Genomic DNA, 22,168 nt, shown 5'->3' on the forward strand with positions numbered 1-22,168 from the left:
TCTGCTTGTTTTTCAGGTGTGGCATTTCTTCCGACCAGTTTAGCTTATCTATTTTCCATCAACATGTTTGGCTTCCTTGCAAATAAATTTGGAAGGTAATCTTTACACTGTTTAAATAGCTTCAGGACAATGAGCAACCTAAATTGTGAGAATGGTGATGCATCTTTACACACTGGCAGATGTCCTTGTTGGAGAAGTGGCACCAACTGGGCACAGGACAAGGGCATGGAGGCAGGGCCATCTTAACAACATTATAGGCCCCCGGGCAAAGCAGTGCACTGGGGCCCCTACCCACACAACCACTCAGGAATAAAAAAGTAAATGGTCGATAAAATTAAACATGTATTTATTATATTGGTATTCCAACAAAATCAGCGTTTAAACATTAAAAAACCTGCTGTACAGCAAAAATTAATCAGCACAAACATTTGAACAATATAACATGAGCCTTGAAAATCACAAAAATTTCAACATATAATTGATACTCAATTGGTAAACTATACAGATGGAGATGGCACAATATGAAATTACTATGAATTACTTATTATTAGTCAAGTGTTCAACACAAACATTTGCAAAATTTCTTTGCAGAGAATTGAGTTGAAGTGACATTAACATACTGTATACGCTTTTACATTATGTAGTGCGTGAGATCCGTACACATACATACACGTCAGATTGCAGAGGTAACTGTGATACTAAATCACAGGCGAATACCAATGTCCACTTGTAACACAATAACAATATTTATAATTTAGTATAGTATCCATCCATCCATTTTCCAACCCGCTGTATAGTACTTATTTATTGACAGCAAGTCACAACATACATAGATTAGCATGGGGCCCCTATGCTCGTGGGACCCCCGTGCAAATGGCCAGCATTCCCATGCGTGAAGATGGCCCTGCATGGAGGTACTGCATACACTACCCATCAAAAGTTTTAGAACACCTCCGTTTTTTCCAGTTTTTTTTCAACTTTAACCAGTTGAAATGCAATGAATGACTTAAAATAGTGAAAAGGTAAAGAGTAAAGCCCCAGAGGTTTAAATTTAAAGTTTAGATTAGCAAAAACCTAAAAAGGAAATATCAGAATATTACAAATGGGCCTTCTTCAAGGAACAACTAAGAGGTTACAATCTACAGATGTTCTGCAGAAATCCAAGTAAATGAAGCCTTGTAAGTTGAAGCAAACAATTTGCACAGGTGTCCCAACTTCTGTTGATTGCTTAAAAAACCTCAGTCCGTCTTAAAGCAGAGTTGGAAGAGAGTGTGTTACTACACCTGCTGATGTACTACTTGGACCATATTCCAGTGATAACGTCAAGAAAATGGCAATTAACAAATGAAATGAGACAGAGCAGTGTTACCCTTAGAAGAATAGATAGATAGATAGATAGATAGATAGATAGATAGATAGATAGATAGATAGATAGATAGATAGATAGATAGATAGATAGATAGATAGATAGATAGATAGATAGATAGATAGATAGATAGATAGATAGATAGATAGATAGATAGATAGATAGTGTAGACCCATTTGTAATTTTCTGATATTATCTTCTTTCAGTTTTTGCTAACCTAAACTTTAAATGTAAACCTCTGGCAGTTTACTGCTTAACTTTTTCACCATTTTAGGTTATTCATTGCATTTCAACTGATCAACTTAAAGAAAAACTGAAAAGACTGAGGTGTTCTAAAACTTTTGACAGGTAATGGAGGTGGAGTTGGATTTGAGTGCAGAAAATTATGTTTAAATAATGAAGGCTGAATGGTAGGCATGAACTTCTTCCTTCTGTGCTGCCCCTGCTTTATAAAGAGCAATAGATAAAAAGTAAGCTGCATTCAGTAATACGCCTTCTATTCTGCTTCTCTCAGTTACAATTTGCTTTGAAATTATAAATACATAAATTAATATGCCAGCACCTCATCCAAGGTGTTTGTTGCGTTGAGGTGTTGGGATTGTCATGATCTCCAGCTATTTAAGATGTTGTTTTCTTATCTGGATTTAATTCATTTTGTTTATTTCACTTCTGTTTTGTCTCACCCTAATTAAAGTCATTCATTTTGCACATCTCTCTTGCAACAGTTTTTAATATTGTGGACATCATGTTTTTTATGACCAAAAAAAAACGGCACTAAACAGTGTCTGTGCTTTGCCAAAGGAATAAAAGAGAAAGATTTTGTAACATTAAAGTAATACTTTTTTTTTTTGCAAAGAATATGAGGTTCCTATTTAGGGCATTTTCTCAATTACAATTCTCAATTTGTCTCCTTAAAAATGTCAGTTTCTGGTTTGTATTTTCAACCTCTGCCACTGAAAAACAAGAAGATACAACAAAGTGCTCTTTTCTTTTGGAGAGACGTTCTTATACGGCACAGGGATAGGTTCCAGCACCCTTATACCCTGAATTTAGAATAAGCAGGCTCAAAAAAAGCATTAAATGCCTTTGATGCTTTGTGTTTGTGATGAACATATGAACTCACTGTGGGTGCTTAATACTCAATGTTTATGGCTTTTATTTTTCTTTTACAGGTGGATTTGTGCTGTGATTGGGATGCTATTCTTGGGTATCGGCCTCATCCTTGTAAGTAGACTGCATGGAGATGAGTAAAAGTTAACTGAGCATGGAAAAGAATTTGAGTACAGGAGGTTGCAAAAATGGACACTTGAAATGGATGCACAGCAAAAACAGGTGACTCAAAGGACTGGGCAAATCTGCCAGTGCTGAGCCTCCCTGTACATTATCACTTGCAGTTTCAAAGTGTAGCTCCGTATGTAACATTAATCTTCTAACCTACTTATCCATTTCAGAGAGCAGGACCTTCTCCTGGCAGCATTTGAGTGTAAGGTGGGAATGAAAGTAAGATGGGGTGTCAGTAATTGGCAAAGCATGTTCAAATGCAAAACCACACTCGTTCTCACTGGGTCACATTGCCATTTTAACCAGCATGATACAATGATCAACAAGCTGTTTAGGAAATTTGATATGTGTGAAGCGTGCCAGTATATTCAATAAAAGTGTCATACTGCAGCAAGCACTGGCCATCACCTAACCTACACATCTCCAGTATGTGGGAGGAAAACATACACTAACATAAGGAGAACATGCAAACTCCACACAGCAGGTGAGCAGGCTAAGATCTGAACCCAGGACTCTGGAGCTACTAATGCATTTATTGCAGATTTAAAAAGCCAAAACTTGGCCTTCATTAATCTAAAAATGACTGAGCTGAACAACACCTCCTGCTAGACTTAGAGAAATGCGTAGGGCTGTAAAGAAGCAAGTCAGTCTTAATAAATACCAGCGTCATCATGAAAACAGCTTTGCATGCAGAGGTAGCCACTCAAACACTCTTTAGAAGTGCATCATAGTAAACAGCCTTACTGAAGAAGACATGGAGCCAAACAAGCTGGCATTTACATAAATATGCCCACTTTTCCTCAGGATATTTTCATATTATCTTATACATTTTTTACAGTTTCAGGTCACAGATAGCTGGAGGCAGTTAAGACACACTGGGCTCAAGATGGGAACTAGGAGCCAGTCCATCAAAGGATGAGCACACACACACACACACCCTCACTCATACTGGCCAGTTTAGAGTCATAAATGAACTGAGAGGTGCAAGAGGGAAAAAGAAAGACATTTATAAGGTTATTATTGTCACGTGAGGGCGGCACGGTGGTGCAGTGGTAGCGCTGCTGCCTCACAGTAAGGAGACCTCCCATGCGTGGAGTTTGCAAGTTCTCCCTGTGTCTCCGGTTTCCTGCCACAGTCCATAGACATGCAGGTTAGGTGTATTGGCGATCCTAAATTGTCCCTAGTGTATGCTTGGTGTGTGGGGGTGTGTGTGCCCTGCGGTGGGTTGGTGCTCTGCCCAGGATTTGGTTCTGCCTTGCGCCCTGTGCTGGCTGGCTGAGATTGGCTCCAGCAGACCCCCGTGACCCTGTGTTAGGATACAGTGGGTTGGAGAATGACTGACTGACTGACTGACTGACTGACTGACTGACTGCCTATTGTCATGTGAACAGAGTACTGTGAAATTCTTAACTTTCATGTGCTAATCATGTAACGTATCACGACTCTGTAACACTTGGGTTAGCGACTGTGATGTTGATCACTACAAAAGGCAGCATATGAAGAAAAAGAAGAACTTTGAAAAACCTTTAAAAATATACATTTCTATATTAATTTCAGCAAAATCTGAAATTCTTTAATCAGGCTAATTTGAAATGTTAACCTGCCAGATCAGATCAGATAAGATCACAAGTGGCTATTCAACTTGAAAATCTGAACATATCAAACGTTGGATGGCTTTAAAACTTTTTTCTGTTAATGGTAACTCTGATTACATCCAATTTACAAGAGAAAATCCTAAGTGTACAGTATGAACAGAAGGGCTGTGGATGTCAGCTTAATATACAAAATATACACCAGAAGGGCTAACAAAATAAACCTCAAAATACAAATAACATTTTGTGCTTTTCACTAAAAAAGGGGGACAGATGTTCAAAGGGAAAGGAAAACGTATAAAAAAGTAAATAAAATAAATAAATCCTGATGTCCATCTTCATATTTCTTAAACAAACTGAATTTGAGTTAGTGCTCTTATAAGGCACACTTCTGGTTATGGGCCCAGTGCAACAGTATAAAACAAAGTAAATAAAGTAATCAGTTTAGTCCAATTCTGGGTGACGGGGGTTTGACAAAAGCTACGCAGACATCACCAAGCATAAGGCAGGAAGCAGCTTGGGACAGGATGCCTGTCCATCACAGGGTGATCGGACAAATGGCATATGGGTAACAATTAAAGGGCAGGATTTGAATCTGTGAGGCAGCAGCTTTAACTGCTGCACCACCTTAAACGCAGTACAACTAAATTAACAGAAAACATTACATGCAACAAGAGCACAAACATAAAACAAATCACAAAACAACATTCAATGTGTGCAATGAAAGAAAGCTTTACATATACTGTAAATTAAGAGGCAGAGTGGTGTAGTGGTTAAGGCTTTGGAATGCAAACCCTGAGACTGTCGATTCTAATCCCACTACTGACACAATGAGACCATGAGCAACACACCTGAACTGCCTGTGCTCCAACTAGAAATACACAAATGAAATGTAACTAATTGTATCATAAATGTTGTAAGTCACCTTGGATAGGCATCAGACAAATAAGTAAGTGTAATTTCTGTAGATGCAATTCCTACTCCATTTAACATTGCTATGTTGGTCAGTTTACTGATCTCGTGACAATTTTTCAAGTTTCCCTAGAGACTGTGAAGTAAGAGGAGTAGTGTACAGAGCTCATAAGTGTACCATGAGCCAAATGTCACAAATGAACTCATGACATTTGAGTGTAATGAAGCATTGATGTGTTTTGTTCGAGACATTTGATGTGAAGGGTCAATGTCTGATGTGAGGGAAGGTACCCTGCAATGCATTCATGCCAGTTTAGTTGCTGCCAGGATAGATTCTAGTATCCCACATGCTCTTGTTTGAATAGTTACTTTCAGAAAGTGTTTCATTCATTCAGAAAACAAATAAATATTACATGATAATGAAATGATATCAGGCTAGCCCTCAAAGGGCCAATGCAGATTGAATGTGCATGAGAAAAGAGGTTCAATATTATCTGTTTAATTTTAGGTTCCCCTGGCAAAAAATATCATTGGACTCATTGGCCCAAATGCTCTCCTTGGAATTGCAATTGGTGAGTGTAAAATGTATTTGGAGATGTCTTTTTGAAAAAACAAGTTATTTGAAAGAATTGAAAATAAAAAATGAAAATTATTTTTGTGCCATTTGAAAGGCTGTAATTGACTGTAAGTGAACAGCACGTACACTCCAAATGGCTGCAACAAGTGTAGTAGGCAAGATCAGATAGAATGAATACAGGCTGCATAGACACACATTGTATGAACTGTTGAGTCTTGTGAGTAGAGCATGGCACTTACCGTAGGAAACTGACAACTACAGTATATGAAAGTCTGCTGTTAACAGCCAGGTACTAGAGCTGGCATGTGAAGTCACATCATTGAGTGGTATGTATTAGGGTGTTTTATTGGTCAAAATATGTCTGGGGAGAAGAGAGACCAAAGCCAAGGACAATATAAACTTTATGTAAAATTGATTTAGTCATATACCTTGCTAAATAAATAAGTGTAATGTAACATTATAAACCTGCTTAATGTTAAACAAGGAGTATTGGACAGTAAGAAAAGGGATGAAAATACCACAGGAAAACCTCTTCACTCAGATTTCACAATATGTAGGTAATTTTTCTGTCATCTAATTAAAATGATGTGCTTATGTGACATAAATTAGCTCTTTTCATTTCTTATCTATGTTACTCTATCATCTGTCCCTATAATGGTCCAACCTTAATATTATATAACTACATCTATCTAAGGATGCATGTTATGTAAACGATTGTGTACTTGCATAACAAAATACCCATTTATGAAAATGGCCGCATTATCTATATATATAAAGGAGAGTTGGGATCCGTGTGACTGTGTTTGTGTGTTTGTGGAGGGACGGAGAGTTAAGGCGGGTGTTGGAGTCATGTGATCATCTCCCCTCCCATTCACCTCATTTCATTCACTTCATTTCGCTCCGAGCTGAGCTCCGCAGCTAACGCGGTCTTGCCATTCTTTTTCCATAGTGTTTAGTCCTTTCTCCTTTACTGATTTACTGTTTAGTAGACACGGTACTTACTGAATAGTATTTTTTCATTTAGTGTTTCTACTTAGTGTTTCTTACTGTTTAGTAGACGCGGTGTGCTGGTGTTCCTGGCGGTGTTTCAGTTTACTGTTACTTTCTACTTCGTTTTTGTACTTCAGTGTTTAGTAGGCTTTTACTTTATCTCATTTAGTGTTGTTCCCGGCTGTGTTGCTGTTTTTTAGTGTTAGTGTCTACTTAGTGTTTGTGTTTAGTGTTATGGAAGGAGTGATCTTACCACTGTCAGATTTTGCAATGAATGAGTTGGTAAATAATGATTATTTATCAACAGATCACATGAGCAAATTCAACGAAATTTTAGCTGCGCATACAATTTTCCAACCTCAAGAGGTTTTGCTAATGTGGACTCCTGACATACCTATAATGCCCATTCCACAAAATGCAAAACATATTCAAATATTACCTTCTGCAGCTACTGAACGAGTGACTCACTGGGTGTGTACCTATTATGATGGTGCTGTAATTCATGTCTATGACAGTTTAAATGCTGATAAAAAATTCAACTTCACCGAAGAGCAGCTTCGTTTCCTTCATGCTTTGTTTCCTTACAAACCTCCCATAGTTTATGAAGACGCACAGCAACAATTAAATCATACAGATTGTGGTGTATTCTCAATTGCATTTGCTGTGTGTATTTCTTTAGGTATTGACCCAAGTGATCAAGTTTTTACTATTTCTTCAATGCAAAATCACTTACAAATAATTTTTGTTACTCGACAATTGCTTCCATTCCCTGTCGAAAGTAGCCGACAGGCGACACCAGTTACAAGTATTCAGTGCGTTCAAAGACCTGTACGAAGCACGGCCACTAACACAGTCACTCATAAAAGGGGAGATGACTCGGTGCAGGAAATGGGTATTGAAACTACCTTGGAAGACATGCAATCAACGAGGCGATTAAACGGATCTCAAGAGACGTCTTCTAGGTTGGAAAAAAAGCGCTTGGCTGCCAAAACCATATATATATATATATATATACAGTATATATATATATATAAATATACATACTGTATATATATATATAATATACATACACATACACACACACATATATATATATACATAAATATATATATACATACACATATATACATACATATATATACAGTATATATATATACTGTACATACACATATATACATATATATATATATACACACACACACACACATATATACATACACATATACATCTATACTAATAAAAGGCAAAGCCCTCACTGACTCACTCATCACTAACTCTCCAACTTCCCGTGTAGGTAGAAGGCTGAAATTTGGCAGGCTCATTCCTTACAGCTTACTTACAAAAGTTAAGCAGGTTTCATTTCAAAATTCTACACGTAACGGTCATAACGGTCGACAACATCCGCCATGTTAAACTTTCTTATTTATGGCCCCATCTTCACGAAATTTGGTAGGCGGGTCACATGCCTGCAAAAGAACCTAACTGAGGCAACTATTTTTACTGGCGGTGGCTCAGGGGAGAGAGTTTTTATTCCTCGCATCCCTGTTATACCCTCTGATCTCCCATTTCAATTCAAATGCCTACAATTTCCAGTAAGGCTCTGCTTCGCAATGACAATTAATAAGTCTCAGGAACAGATCCTACAAAAGGTTGGCATTGATTTGAGGCAAGATTGCTTTTCACATGGCCAACTATATGTTGCATGCTCAAGAGTATGCTCAGCGCACAGCTTGGTCATATTACAACCGGAGGGGCGAACTGACAACGTGGTATACAAAGAGATCCTTAACAAATAATTATTGGTATATTTTCCCTCAGTTTATTATTTAAAATTTTAAAGCAGTAATTCGCCGCAGCGAAGTGCGGGTATTTTGCTAGTAGTCTATGTGTTTCAATCACGGTGTGTTTTGTTGCCTTTGTTTATTGGACGTTCCAACCCTTATATCACTCTTTCTTTGTGCTTCTTGTTGCCTTTGTTCATCGAACAGTCCCACCCTCTTGTGGACACCAGGCAACATTACGCCCAGGCACAGACAGTTTAGACAGCGTTTAAGCTCCAAGTTAGCTAGCTGTATTTTATTGGAGTTCTGTTAAAGAGTCTTAGCAGTTTTTCTGTATTGTCAGGATCAAGGAAAACAGCAGAAATGAAAACTGAAGACATGTCTGCCATAGTTTGTCTGTTTGTCAATCTCTTACTTAATATGGGAATAGCACCTACTGTAGTCATCATGTCTTTCTGTCTGTCTACATGAAACACCTTGGCTCCCAGTAGACTGATTTAGTTGAGATTTGGTACATATTATTTTTCAAGTAAGTCACATATGCAGGGGGGAAAACTTCCACATAGCAAATCGGCAGATTGCAAAAACCTATCGTGTTCGTTACACAGTAGTGCCCCTAAAATGTGACATCCATCCAGGGACTTGCACTGATAATAAAGCACACAAAGAATTCTTGGACAAGACATTTGTCTATCATATGAACTGTTACATAAGTTTGATCGAAGTCAAACCTTTGGTCTTTTTAAGGCTGGATGATTGGGCCATCATACTGTAGCATAAGTTTGGAAAACATGATAGGTGGCCCTAACCCTGGAGTTTAATTACAGTATACACCTAACAGCAGTATGAATGGAATGATGGATCAGGGAACACCATATCACGGTGTCTTGTCACAATTTACAAACATGCATCTCTCTCTCTCTATGTAAATCAAGCCACAGAGTGGCTTGCACGAATGGGACTCCATAACCATGCCAACTATCGTCAACTATATCTGGTCCGGTGTCAGGCTTTATATAGCCAACACTTCCTTGGGCTGGTGTCAGGTACACCTCAATGTGAACCCTGTTGCTACCTAATGACCATTGGACTCAGATATGGAGATAACATTGACAATAATACAATCCAGATAATTTGACATGCAGCACACTAATAGAACTTTGGATAACACAATGTCCAGATGCCTCGAGGCTTTCTGGAAACAGTCTGAATTAGGAGTAAAATGTCAAGGAGCTTTTTCTACCTATCATATCAGGTTTTGTGGCAGGTCTGCTTGGTGTCGGCTTCCATCAGATGTGGATGACAGGGGCACCCCCTGAAGAATCCCCAAACTCAAAATAATAACACGGGGGCAACAAATAAAAAATATTATGAAAATGGAATAGATGGAGGAGTTTGCATGTTCTCCCCGTGTCTGCGTGGGTTTCCTCCGGGCGCTCTGGTTTCCTCCCACAGTCCAAAGACATGCAGGTTAGGTGGATTGGCGATTCTAAATTGGCCCTAGTGTGTGCTTGGTGTGTGGGTGTGTTTGTGTGTGTCCTGCGGTGGGTTGGCACCCTGCCCGGGATTGTTTCCTGCCTTGTGCCCTGTGTTGGCTGGGATTGGCTCCAGCAGACCCCCGTGACCCTGTGTTCGGATTCAGCGGGTTAGAAAATGGATGGATGGATGGATGGATGAATAGATGGAATACACATAATGCGAGGTGAGGAAAAAATAATAATGAATACCTGCTGTCTCTCTAAGCCTGAATAAACAGGCAAAGCCCTGGCTACACATTGTGATGTCTGCTATTTTCATCAACTCTGTAGCCAAAGCATTCCAACTTTCACCCCTCTTCTTTCCAACAGTCAAACATTTTCACTAATTCACCTATCAATTTCAATCAAAAGTGGCTAGTGAGGAAGAGGGAGTGACATAAATTGTAACTGTAAATTGTAGGGGCAATGTACAGTTACTTTCAAGCATCCCAATGGTCCACTTCCTTAGAGACAACACTATGCCCTCCTTCTTCTCCCTGTTACTTCAACTGGCAGAGAAGCTGCTCTCTCCTATACACAGATAAGGTCTGTACGTAAAACAGATAGGTCTTGAAATTGTCTTATGGTCTGGAGGACTTCTAATAAGTCTGTTATTGTCTCACACTGCTATAATAATAATAATAATACTGTAATAACTAGGGGGCTTCGCCCCCTGTTCTCTTCGTGCGCCAGCCACTTCGCGTCTCTGCTGCTCGCGTATGTGGATTTCACTTTCACCAAACAACAAATCTTTTAATTCTTACGGATACGCCTCTTCATTGGGAAGAAACACTACTTTCCCTGATGGCAACACGAATTAGACGATCTACAAGTCTCCGACTTAAAGTTTACAGTAAATCCAAACTATATATTCATTCTCTTTTCGCTGTTCCGTTATTTCACCAAGTAATAATTTCCATTTGTTTGCGCTAATGCAGTCTTTACTATCATTTTTTTGAGACTTTTGAGAATTTTAGTACTTTCATTATCTCTAACCTGCTCTGCATGTGTATCACACCAACGTTTTGGAACCTCTTTATGACGTTCTATTTTGTTATCTATTTTTTTTTTTATTTCCGGCCCCAGGCGGGGTTAAATCTCTTGGCACAAAGTCTCGTCTCGCGGGACATGAAAATATCTCTCTGAAAAAGTGTTGTCTTGTCCCAGGATTTTTTTATAGAATAGAGAGATAATTCTCACTCTCACTACTCTTACATTTGTTCACCTTGTATCACTGCAAGGTATTTACCATAAAAATGGTAACTGCTGCCCTCAACATTATCCTGTCTCTTGTCCTAGTGTTATGATAAATGTTAATCCTGTACCAGCTTCAGACTTTTAGCACCTCAGAAGGTTCTGCTCCCATATTGTTGTAGACTTTTTGTCCTGACCAGGTTCTCTTCTACACTGGGAAATTCTTAACTACTTTGCTGGAAATGCCTACATGATAGCTTCTTTGTATGGTGTGTCTGTTGGCCAATCTCCAATATCTATCTCTGTAGGAAATGCTGGTATACCAAGTAGAGTCTACCCCACAACCTCTGCAAACCTTTGCCACCCTGGAGCAGCAGTTGCATAATGCTTGGCTTGGATTTACAATACTACCCACATGATCCCGCCATCCATGACACACAGTCTCACTGTCCATGGCCTTTTGCCCAGTGTCAATAAATCCCACATGAGTCTAATTCAGGGGTCCCCAACTTCAGTCCTGGAGGGCCGCAGTGGCTGCAGGTTTTCATTCTAACCCTTTTCTTATTTGGTGACCTGTTTTTGCTCATAATTAACTTCTTTTGAATTAATTTTAATTGACTTGCTCTTGCTTTTTTTCCTTAATTAGCAGCCAAACAATAATAAGATACAAAATGAACCAAAACAGGACCAGCAAACTGTGACCATCATACAATATCTGAAAATAAAGAAAGGTGAAGGTCTCAGGAATGTTGATCTGCTCAGGTTCTCAAAACATTTTAACAGCCTGCATGGAAAAGAGAAAAACAACAATTTCAGAAATGTATGCTATTGCACAATGAGAGCAGCAACGAGACATGGAATTAAAGAATGGGTTTAATTACCAACAAGAATCAGAGCCTAATTAAGCAACTCATTAGAGTGAAATTGGTTGGAGTTTCAAACCATGACTTAGTTGGTCTTCTGTTGGCTCACTCACTTCACATTTCATTTCTGTTAAGGAAAGAAACAAAGCAATTCAAAGGAATGGGGAAGAAATTCAGGGGAACAAATCTTAAAAAAACAAGTCAATTAAAATTAATTCAAAAGAAGTTCATTAGCAGCAAAATCTGCTCACCAATTAAGAAAAGGGTTAGAATGAAAACCTGCAGCCACTGGGGCCCTCCAGAACCAGAGTTGGGGACCCCTGGTCTAGTTCCTTTATTTGAATTTTGGAAAACTGTCTGTTGGCCCAACAATCCTGTTATCCTTATCATCCCTGAGTAGTGCAGAATGTGATTTCAAATTTTAAACCAATACATGTTTAAAGACCATAGATGTTCATCTTTTTTGTCAGTGGTAGGTTATTTCAGGCAGAAGGTACTCTTAGGCCCAGACAAGTATGACTACTTTAAATTGTAGGTCTGAGGCTCACCAAAGTATTCTCAGAAAAGCAAAGAAAATTAATAGGCAAAACAGAAAAGAAAAACTCTGTCCACATTGGAATGATGTTCAAATTATTCAGATGGTTCTCTCTCAGCTATTCTCAGAAGCCTCTACCTTCATTGTCTGAATTTAACAAAACATCTGGGATATTCTTTAATCTCATGAAATGACAGGTTCCACCCCTAATTCCTGTAATTATACTCCAGTGTTGTTCAAACAATCTTGCAATTATTTCAAATGATAATAACAGAGCTATAGTATTAATAGTAATAACATTAGTGTAACCATAGCAATAACCAGGAGCAGATGCAACAACCCATGTGAATGACTTTATTGAATTGACTACCAGGCCATTGGCCCAGCCTCCTGAGCACCTGTCATAATATATACAATTAGGTTTTTATTTCCTACCTGTTAGTCAGGTCCATAGCTCAGACTATGTGTTTTAGGTCAAACTGTGTGACAACTCCTTGACCAGAGCCTGACATGAATGGTTATTAATGTTCCTGAGCAACACTGAATTCAGCGTCAGCATTTAACCATTAACAAGAGTGCAGGCTAATTAGAGGCCTCTGAGCTCACTTAACATCAGTAAGTCATTTAGCCTATATCACTGCCCACGTGAGACTGGAGATAGGGGCATTGACAGGTGGGTATTGCCTTATCTTCCTCCAGAAGTGTACAATTGTTGTTATATAACAAAAAAATCCGGCACATGATGTTTTCTACACAATGCTGTGCTTTCAAAATTGAATTTTTGATATATCTATATATTCTAGCTATGTCACCTGTTGAAGAGGTAATAGAAAAAACTTTAAAATGCTTAATATTTGATACCATTTGCCCTGAATGTGCTCTTAGAATTACTCCTACATCTTTTCTCATTGTCCCTGTGTACCTGTCTTGCCTGGTGCTCCCTCTCTTGATCACGTTTCTGTAATGCCTGCTTCTCAGACTCAGTCATAGTCATTTCAAGGTGCAATGCTCATCTTCTTTCCACTTTTTGACTAATGGTAAACGGGCCCGATGTGAAAATATCTTTGGTACTCTTAAAAATCCCTCCCAGTTTAAAAGGCAACTCTCAGCGTTCCTCTTATTCCTTTCCTTTGTATCTTAATGTATCTGAACCTCTCTTGCCTAGCACCTCCTCTATCAATCGCATTCCTGTTAAGCCTGCTCTGACTCTTGACTTTTTGAAACACCTTGCTTACATTGTATCCACTTTATGACTGCCTACAATGGCATACTGGCCTGCATTACCCACTGTGAAAATATCATTGGTACTCTTGCGAATCCCTCCATCTTTGAAGGTGACTCCCAGCATTCCTTCCTCCATAACTGAAAATGGCGAGGGATTCAGACTCACTGTACATGTGTCTTCACCTCTCTTGCCCATCACTTCCTGTCTAAACTGCATTCCTGTAAAGCCTGCTCAGACATGTGACGTTTCGAGGCACCTTGCTGGCAACCTGTTCACTTAATGACTACCTACAAGGGTAGATGGGTTTCCCTTACCTGCTTTGAAAATGTCATTTGTAGTCTTGTGAATCCCTCCCATCTTTGAAGGCAACCCTCAGTGTTGCTCCTATCCCTTCCCAGTTTTTCCGCGTGTGTCTGAATCTCTCTTGCCCAGCACCTCCTCTGTCAATCGCATTCCCGTAAATCCTGCTCAGACTCTCGACATTTCAAGACACCTTGCTTACATTGTATCCACTTTATGACTACCTTCAATGGTAAATGGACCCCCATTTATCACTGTGAAGACATCATTTGTATTCTTGAAATTACTTCCCATCTTTGAAGACGGCGATTTGCACCTTGTTAGTATTTAGCAACCCAACATTGCCCGGTACACTGTTTGCTATGTTGTTGTTAAAATTCTCCATTTTAACTTCTTTTTATAAAAATAAATTTGAAAAAAGATTGTCACAATCAGGAATTGAACTCCGCACCCTTAACATATCATGTCATCATCCCTACCACTGATCCACAAAAGTCAAACCAACCATTCAGGTTTTTCAGAAGGACCAGACACACACACACACATACACACACACAGAAAGAAACATTTTATTATATAGTAGAGTAGACAATATTTATTCTGTATACAGTATACACATACCTGTGGTACCGCATAAGTGGTATCTCCATAAATAAAATCTATTTCAGCAAATTTGCACAAAATCAGTGAGCTTTCAGAATGCTAATAACTATGAGCGATATCACATCCCAGGACTTACCTACCACTAAATTCATACACAGTCACACATCACTCCAGACGTGAGCAGGTCATGTTCCAGGATGCCTCAAATGCATAAATCCATTGAAAACTTGAACATGAAACTTTGACCCTGTCACAACACATTCCCTATTTTTATGCTTGCAGCATACGATGAGTAAGTGAGAAAAATTCTAAAGCACAGAGAAGTTATCAAAGAGTGGAAATCAAACAGAAGTTTCATTTAATCTTGGTGAAATTTAATTACTGTTTTAATTTAAAAAGTAAATGGAGAAAAGTTTAGGGATCAGACAGAAAAAAAGCAATTAGATATCTGAAACAAAAGGAGGAAAATGAGGCTTAGTATTTAACAAAAGAGTTTCCAACTGGGATAAGGGCCACTGCCACTGACAATGAAAAGTAATAAAAAAAACCATTAGTCAAGGCAAACGCTCATTATGAGACGCGGCAGGACTTGGAAAAGACGGCCAATGCTGAACGTAAGACAGTCGAGTTGCAAATGCAGAAAAAATGTGGATGCATTCGTTCTGCTCATTGATTAAGTGAAACAATTTAAAGTAAAGAAGATCTGTGCGTGTTGTTCTGTCCAAGGATGAGCAGCCTTAGATCCAAATTTAGACTGCAGTAATCCATAGCTTAATATGGCAATAGCCAATAAGAAGGCATCCCTTACATCACACAGCCAAAGTTAAAATTAGAGAATCTACAAGGAAAAACATAACACAAGTGGACTGAAAGGGTGGATCATCAGGCCAGAGTGGTTTGATTGCAAAATAGATTTTTTCTGTTTTTCTTTTTATAGGAGCATCGTGACTGTAAAATCCAGTATTTATGTTAGCAAAACCAGATAATAGTGGTCTTTTGTCCCTATCAAAACTGTATGCTTAAATCAGTCTGAACTCCAAGTAAATGGATGCTTCCCATGATTCCTGAAAAACTGTGTTTAACTTCAAATGTTACTTTGGCACTAAAGGAATCATTTAAAGCTGTGATCATACAATGTTCTCTCTCTTTCTAGGAATGGTTGATTCCTCGTTATTGCCAATAATGGGCTACTTAGTGGATATCCGGCACACCTCGGTGTATGGGAGCGTCTATGCTATAGCAGATGTTGCACTTTGTCTTGGATTTGCCATTGGTAAGTCTAATAAGAAAGTCAAGATAAGATAAGCACATGTTCTACCACATTTGCTCTTGTGTTCAGAAGTCGAGTAACATTGTGGGCAAAGCAGGATCACATTTAATATCAATCATTAAAGCAAGACGTTGCTGGGGAATTACTTAGGTCAAAAGGACCTCAGAATTCAGAATTCAAGTGTGGTAGAGTATGCAAAATGCAAAACCTATTCAGCTAATTCTTACCATTGTTGACAGTAATGATACAATTAACAATAACTTTTATTTATATAGAACTTTATATCAAACACATGGTCACATTACAAAAATGCAAACAAATAGGTACACAGAAAGCCAAAATATTTCAGATGGCACAATACAAACATACAGTATAAATAACTTAAAAATACCAAATTATAAATTTTTAGGCAAAAATAAATAAATACATGTTACATCTTAATAAAAGAATGGTAACACTGGGTAAATAGACATGTTTCAGGATTGAACATGAAAGAGGAAAGGCTTATGCAGCTTTGGGAACATGGAAGAAAAGTGTTCCACAGTTTGGGATCAGCTACACTAAATGGCCGCACTGCAACAGTAGAACATTTTCTGTAGGAAACTGTAAGAAGACTTCAGGGAGCCACCTCATGTATAAGGTGGAAGAAGAGCACAAAGATAAGAAGGGGCAAGGCCATTGAGTGCTTGGAAGGTTACGTGTGAGGCGTTTAGATTGAACACAAATCAGTTCAGAAAGCCAGTGTAACAGGAAAGGAACAGGGGTGGTATGGGCAAGTAGCCTGGCTTCTGAGTTTTGGATTTGTTACAGCTTACTGAGAGATTTGACATGGAGACCAGTATATAATGAATATTATTGGGAATTGGGATCTCTGCATCAGGGAAAGCAAGTGAGGAGCATAGATGGGCGATATTATGTACGTGACAGAACACGGCTTTAGGCAAAGAATTAATATGCATCTGGAAAAAGAGTATCAAAAATAACATCAAAATTCCAAATGATACTTGAAAGAGTAACTGTAATACCCTCTAAATTAAAAGAAAAGTCACGGACCCTTGAAAGGGCAGCCTTGGACCGTGTCAAAATGATCTCAGTCTTATCTTTATTTAACATAAGAAAATTGAGGCAGTTCATCAGAGACAAAGGTGGAAGAGAACAAGTGGGATGGGTGCTTAGACATATTTGGGTGTCATCTGTGTTAAAGTGAAATTGCAAGCCATGCTGACTGACAATAGGACCTAGGGGAAGCAAGTAGACAGTAATCAAAAAGGACCTTAAACAAAGCCTTAAAGCAGTGAAGTACCACAACATTCAAATTTAAAAAGTTTATTTTACATTTCCACAGGCCTATGCGGGTAGTTTTGAGTCTACTTTGTGACTGAATTTTGCTTTCCAGGCTTAGAAGGCATCATTGCACAAGTCTGTGTAGAGATCAATGTATGCTCTTGTCACCCTCTAGGACCTTTGACTGGTGGGGCCATCGTGAAATACCTCAGCTTTCCTTACCTCATGGTTATCATTGGAGTTATTAATATCATGTATACACCACTGTGTTGGTTTCTTCGAAATCCACCTACAAGAGAAGAGAAAATGGTAAGGTCATTGTTGTGTACTTTTTCATTGTCAAGGTATGCCTGTATTGTTAAAAAAGGAAGAAACCATTCCAGAACTACCTAATCCTACACAAAGGAAGACAAACAGTCAGTCATTCTCCAACCCGCTGTTTCCTAACACAGGGTCACAGGGCCTGCTGGAGCCAATCCCAGCCAGCACAGGGCACAAGGCAGGAACCAATCCTGGGCAGGGCGCCAACCCACTGCAGGACACACACACACAAACCCACACACCAAGCACAACTGAGGATTGCCAATGCACCTAACCTGCATGTTTTTGGGCTGTGGGAGGAAACCGGAGCACCCAGAGGAAACCCATGCAGACAACATGCAAACTCCATGCAGGGAAGACCCAGGAGGCGAACCCAGGTCTCCTTACTGCGAGGCAGCAGCGCTACCACTGCACCACCATGTTGCCTGTTTTGTCTTGGTAGAGTAATATATTGCTCTACTTTCCCCTATTGTATTATTAATAAGTAGCCTTTGTCAGAATGCCTAATCTTACAGACTTTCCACTGTTTATAAGGTATTATAGTATATAACTTATCCCCACCTTCCCTTCTATATCTATAGGCAATTAGGTGTAGTAAAAAGACAAGCAGGAGTTAAATTACACATAAAACAATGTATTATTGATAATATTCATAAATAATAACAACATGCAAAGTACATTTGAATATTGGCAACCATACAACCTGATTAAATGGTGATGTGTAGTTTCAGGCGGCACACAGACTTGTAGTTATTTAAAATGTCTCTAGTTAAGGCATCATTGGTGCTCAGCTTTCTTCAGAACAGGCCATATGCCTGTTCCAAAATGGCTACTGTGCTGTGGTCTCCGTTGTGTTGTCCTTTCAGTTCATGGTGTGATGGTCTTCATCAGTTGTTGGTTAGTAAGAGAGAGAGAATGTGGTTGAACAAGCAGATTTATAGATTCTCTGTCCAACCCCTACAGCCAATAGGACATCATGGTACTTAAAAGCTTCTGATCCAAGCCAATTCCAAACTGCCATATTTCAGACCAATGGGGGAATACAGCATCTTAAAACCTGCCACCCCCAAGACCATATGTCTTTATGGCTTTTTTGCAGAGGTTGAAAGACTTTAGCAGAGAAACACTCAGCAAACTGGTTTAAAGCACAACCCCCCAACTCTGTCGTAAAGGGAGGGCAAACACGAATGCCTCTCACCAAAGTAACACTAAATTACATTGCTTTGCCTAAATTACAAATAAAGACATAGAAAATATTTATCAAGTTATATGCATAATCTCACATCACAACACTGCCCAAGACAAATACTATATTTAAACTTCTCTGTACATTCTAACAACCATCAAAAGGTGTTAACAGCTTTAAAACTTCCTCATCTTTGAATTAAAGTGTATAAAGATACACCTGAATAAATCTGAATCTCTCCTCTATGATGGGATCCTAAAACCACCACACAACATCATATGCACACGCTGCTTACACTCGCAGAAGGACTATGTCAGGAATGGCTTCGTGGAGTAAGAGAAGAAAACCAAAACGTGAGAGACCCTAACCCCAACTCTCAAAGAGATAATTAACAATTATAAAGATGGAAATGAAGAATTTTTGAGAAAAAACAATCCAAAGTGGACTAAGGGACATTATAACTTCAGCATAATTTCAGCCGAATAGCTGAAGTAGAACAAAGAGCATACCAAAAGAAATCTGAAATAAAGCTAAAAAATAGCAATGAACCCTAAATCCAGAGGAATCAAACATCTGGCTGTTCTTCACCATATTCCTTACATCAGGGAGGAGGACCACAGGACAATCCTTCACCCATAGCACAAATCATAACCTTTAGAAAGACAAAACATGGCTGTGTTGCTCATCACTAATGGTGAATCTAACCCTGGCTGGTTAAGCAGATGAGCTTTAATATTTACAAGAATTTTGCAGGGGCTGGTGGACATTCAAAAACCCATAATTTTCATGCTGGAAATGGAGGTCCAGGAAAAGAGAATTTTGAATAGGATACATCATCCTTAAGAGAGGAGCACAGAAGGTTTACGTGCTAAGTAGCTTTGTTATTCAATGAAATAAACCAGACCACTCATCTTCTAAAAAATATTGAACTAGTTTTGCGAAATTGTTTCAAAGCCATCGTTTTCTTCTTCACACTGTACTGTGCACCAGGAGGCTAATGATCTTCTCATTCTTTGCTTTTCTTTCTTAGTCTTTGTGTGCTTTCTTTGCAGGCCATTATCACACAGGAGTGTCCCATGCACGTGAAAACCTACCAGACCCAAAAGTGCCACCGACAATTTCCTCTGAGTGATGAGAGTGATTAATCAAGTGGTATCAGTAGGAGCTGCACTTCTGGTGGCCTTCATTCTACTCTTCTACTCCATGTCATCTTTTTAGACAGACATTTGAAGCATGGCTGGTACCTGTTTTAAGGTGTCCGCTGTCTGTGGGGAGTAATCTGGTTTCCTCCCATCATCTCAAACACATGCATATTAAATTAAATAACAACTGTATATTGGCCTAGTGTGGGTGCTATCTGAGTGCATCGACCATGGACTAGCTGCTCATCCAGGATTAGTTCCTGCCTTCTGCTCAGTGCTGCAAGGATATGCTCCAACCACTACAACCCCATACTGGATTAAGTGGTCTTAGGAAGTTTATAGATTGCTTGATGAGTGAGTGAGAGAAGTTATGTGCGTGGCTCTGCCCCATTTCTTGCCAGGTGGACCCCATGACCTTACACTGGAAAATACAGGTTCAAAGGGGTAGATGTATCAAGCATATTATAAATAAATTCAAAATAATGAAAAGAATGAGTATTGTCCCATTGTGGTGAAAACGGTGCTTCTGGTTAAATATTGTAAACCAGAAAACAGAAACAACAAGCAAGACAGAGTGAGCTCTTGTGTTGGACTTCATCTTCTCAAAGCTTATGGTCTAATTTAGTTATGGATTAACTGGATTCTGGATTGTGGCAAAACTTCAGGACAGAGAAGAAATCATTAGGACGATTAGGAGGTAGATTGACACAAGGGTGCACTGTTACAAAATGACATACTAAGCTCGGTGATACTGGGACATTCTTGACATTACAAAGGACAAAGGCAGGCCAGCTGTTGCTGGAAGTTGATAATAAAACATGGTGCTGATGGGCACACTTATAGATGTTGAGGTGACCTAGACCTTATGAGCAAGACTAAGAGATGAAGTTAGTCACATATGTGCTGGAAATTAGTGGTACAATTTGTCCATGAATCACTCCAGCTCCATTCTGAGAGTGATTTGAGTGTTTGTGGAACTTAAAAGATGCTACAAGTAAGAACGGGAAATGAAGTGGGTCAACTATATGCTTAAAATGAATGATAACATTGTTAAATAAAGTGATTCAGGAACATCCTGTGGGCGACTGAGGTGAACCTGGGACATGAAGGCATTAAGATCAAGACAGGGAGGAGGGGTGGCTCAGATGACACTGGCACATTACAGTAGTTACTTGAACTAAACAGGGAGGTTGTAACCAACCAAGATGCCTTTAAAAATAACATCATTACACAGGGGTTCGATAATTTTATGGCTGAAAGAGGAGTGAGCATTGAACACTGAAATCATAACTGTGGAACAGGTAGGAGTCAATCAATCTAGCTTACTTTCTTATAGGTCAAACACAAAAATGAAAACTGAGGAAGCCAGAAGATCTAATGAAATGATTAATCCTCTTTAATAAAATCCCTGTGTGCGTCCAGGTGTCCATGTGTGTGTGTCTTCTGGTGAAGTGCGCATGCGCGGGGCATGGTGCGATGCGCAATATTACTGTCAGAGAAAGTTACAGGTGTTTTACGGAAATACAAACCAGTATTACTGCGAGAGGAAATTAAAGGTACACAATACAGTGACTCATATTACAGCCACATACAAGCCAGTATTACTGTCAGAGGAGATTAAAGGCATATTACCGACGCGCACGCCTGTATTACCGCCAGAGAATATTGAAGGTATATTACAGACGTACAAGCCAGCGGACGTACAAGACGGTATTACTGTCACAGAAAATTAAAGACACACAATACACGGCGGCAGCCCACAAAGAACGGTCAGCTCAGCAAGTAAACATCAACAAAAGAAAGGCTGAAAGAAAGAAAAATACGACCAACAAAAAGAATGAGGTCAAAGTCCCTTGCCATTTAATATAGACTGTTCCTACTAATGTTTATGCACTACTGTTCTAGCGCCCGTTATTGTAACGGGCTAAATGACTAGTTTAAGAATATTGTGATTTTGAGTGTCTTTCATTTTTATATAAAGAATTAACAAAATGTAACCTAGCCCCTTAAATAAGATGGCATCAACACGTCACCAATTGATGCCCAAATAAATGCACCACAGCAAATGGGAAGCATCCTCAGACATAAGGCATAGCTCACACAATAATAACTAAATCAATGTTTCAACGAATATTATAAACAATGATAAATAAGAGTGTATTTTAAAAAAGTGGAATAAATATTTACAGAGAAGCAAGACAAATTCAATTCACAGAGAATCTGAAAGAG

The 22,168-nt window shown here is 39.0% G+C and overlaps 1 protein-coding gene across 1 annotated transcript in view; it reads left to right on the plus strand.

Annotated features, from left to right (window-relative positions):
- The window catches only part of LOC114645896 (chromaffin granule amine transporter-like), a 52,686-nt gene extending 32,099 nt beyond the window's left edge, over window positions 1-20,587 (plus strand). The window contains exons 10-15 of the mRNA XM_028793801.2: window positions 17-95; window positions 2,539-2,590; window positions 5,660-5,723; window positions 15,890-16,009; window positions 17,466-17,599; window positions 19,850-20,587. Coding sequence (XP_028649634.2) covers window positions 17-95; window positions 2,539-2,590; window positions 5,660-5,723; window positions 15,890-16,009; window positions 17,466-17,599; window positions 19,850-19,942 — 542 coding nt within the window. The 3' untranslated portion in view covers window positions 19,943-20,587. The remainder of the gene's footprint in view (window positions 1-16; window positions 96-2,538; window positions 2,591-5,659; window positions 5,724-15,889; window positions 16,010-17,465; window positions 17,600-19,849) is intronic.
- Window positions 20,588-22,168: the final 1,581 nt, after the last annotated feature.

This window comes from Erpetoichthys calabaricus, chromosome 1, assembly GCF_900747795.2.
Source record: "Erpetoichthys calabaricus chromosome 1, fErpCal1.3, whole genome shotgun sequence".
NCBI lineage: Eukaryota > Metazoa > Chordata > Cladistia > Polypteriformes > Polypteridae > Erpetoichthys > Erpetoichthys calabaricus.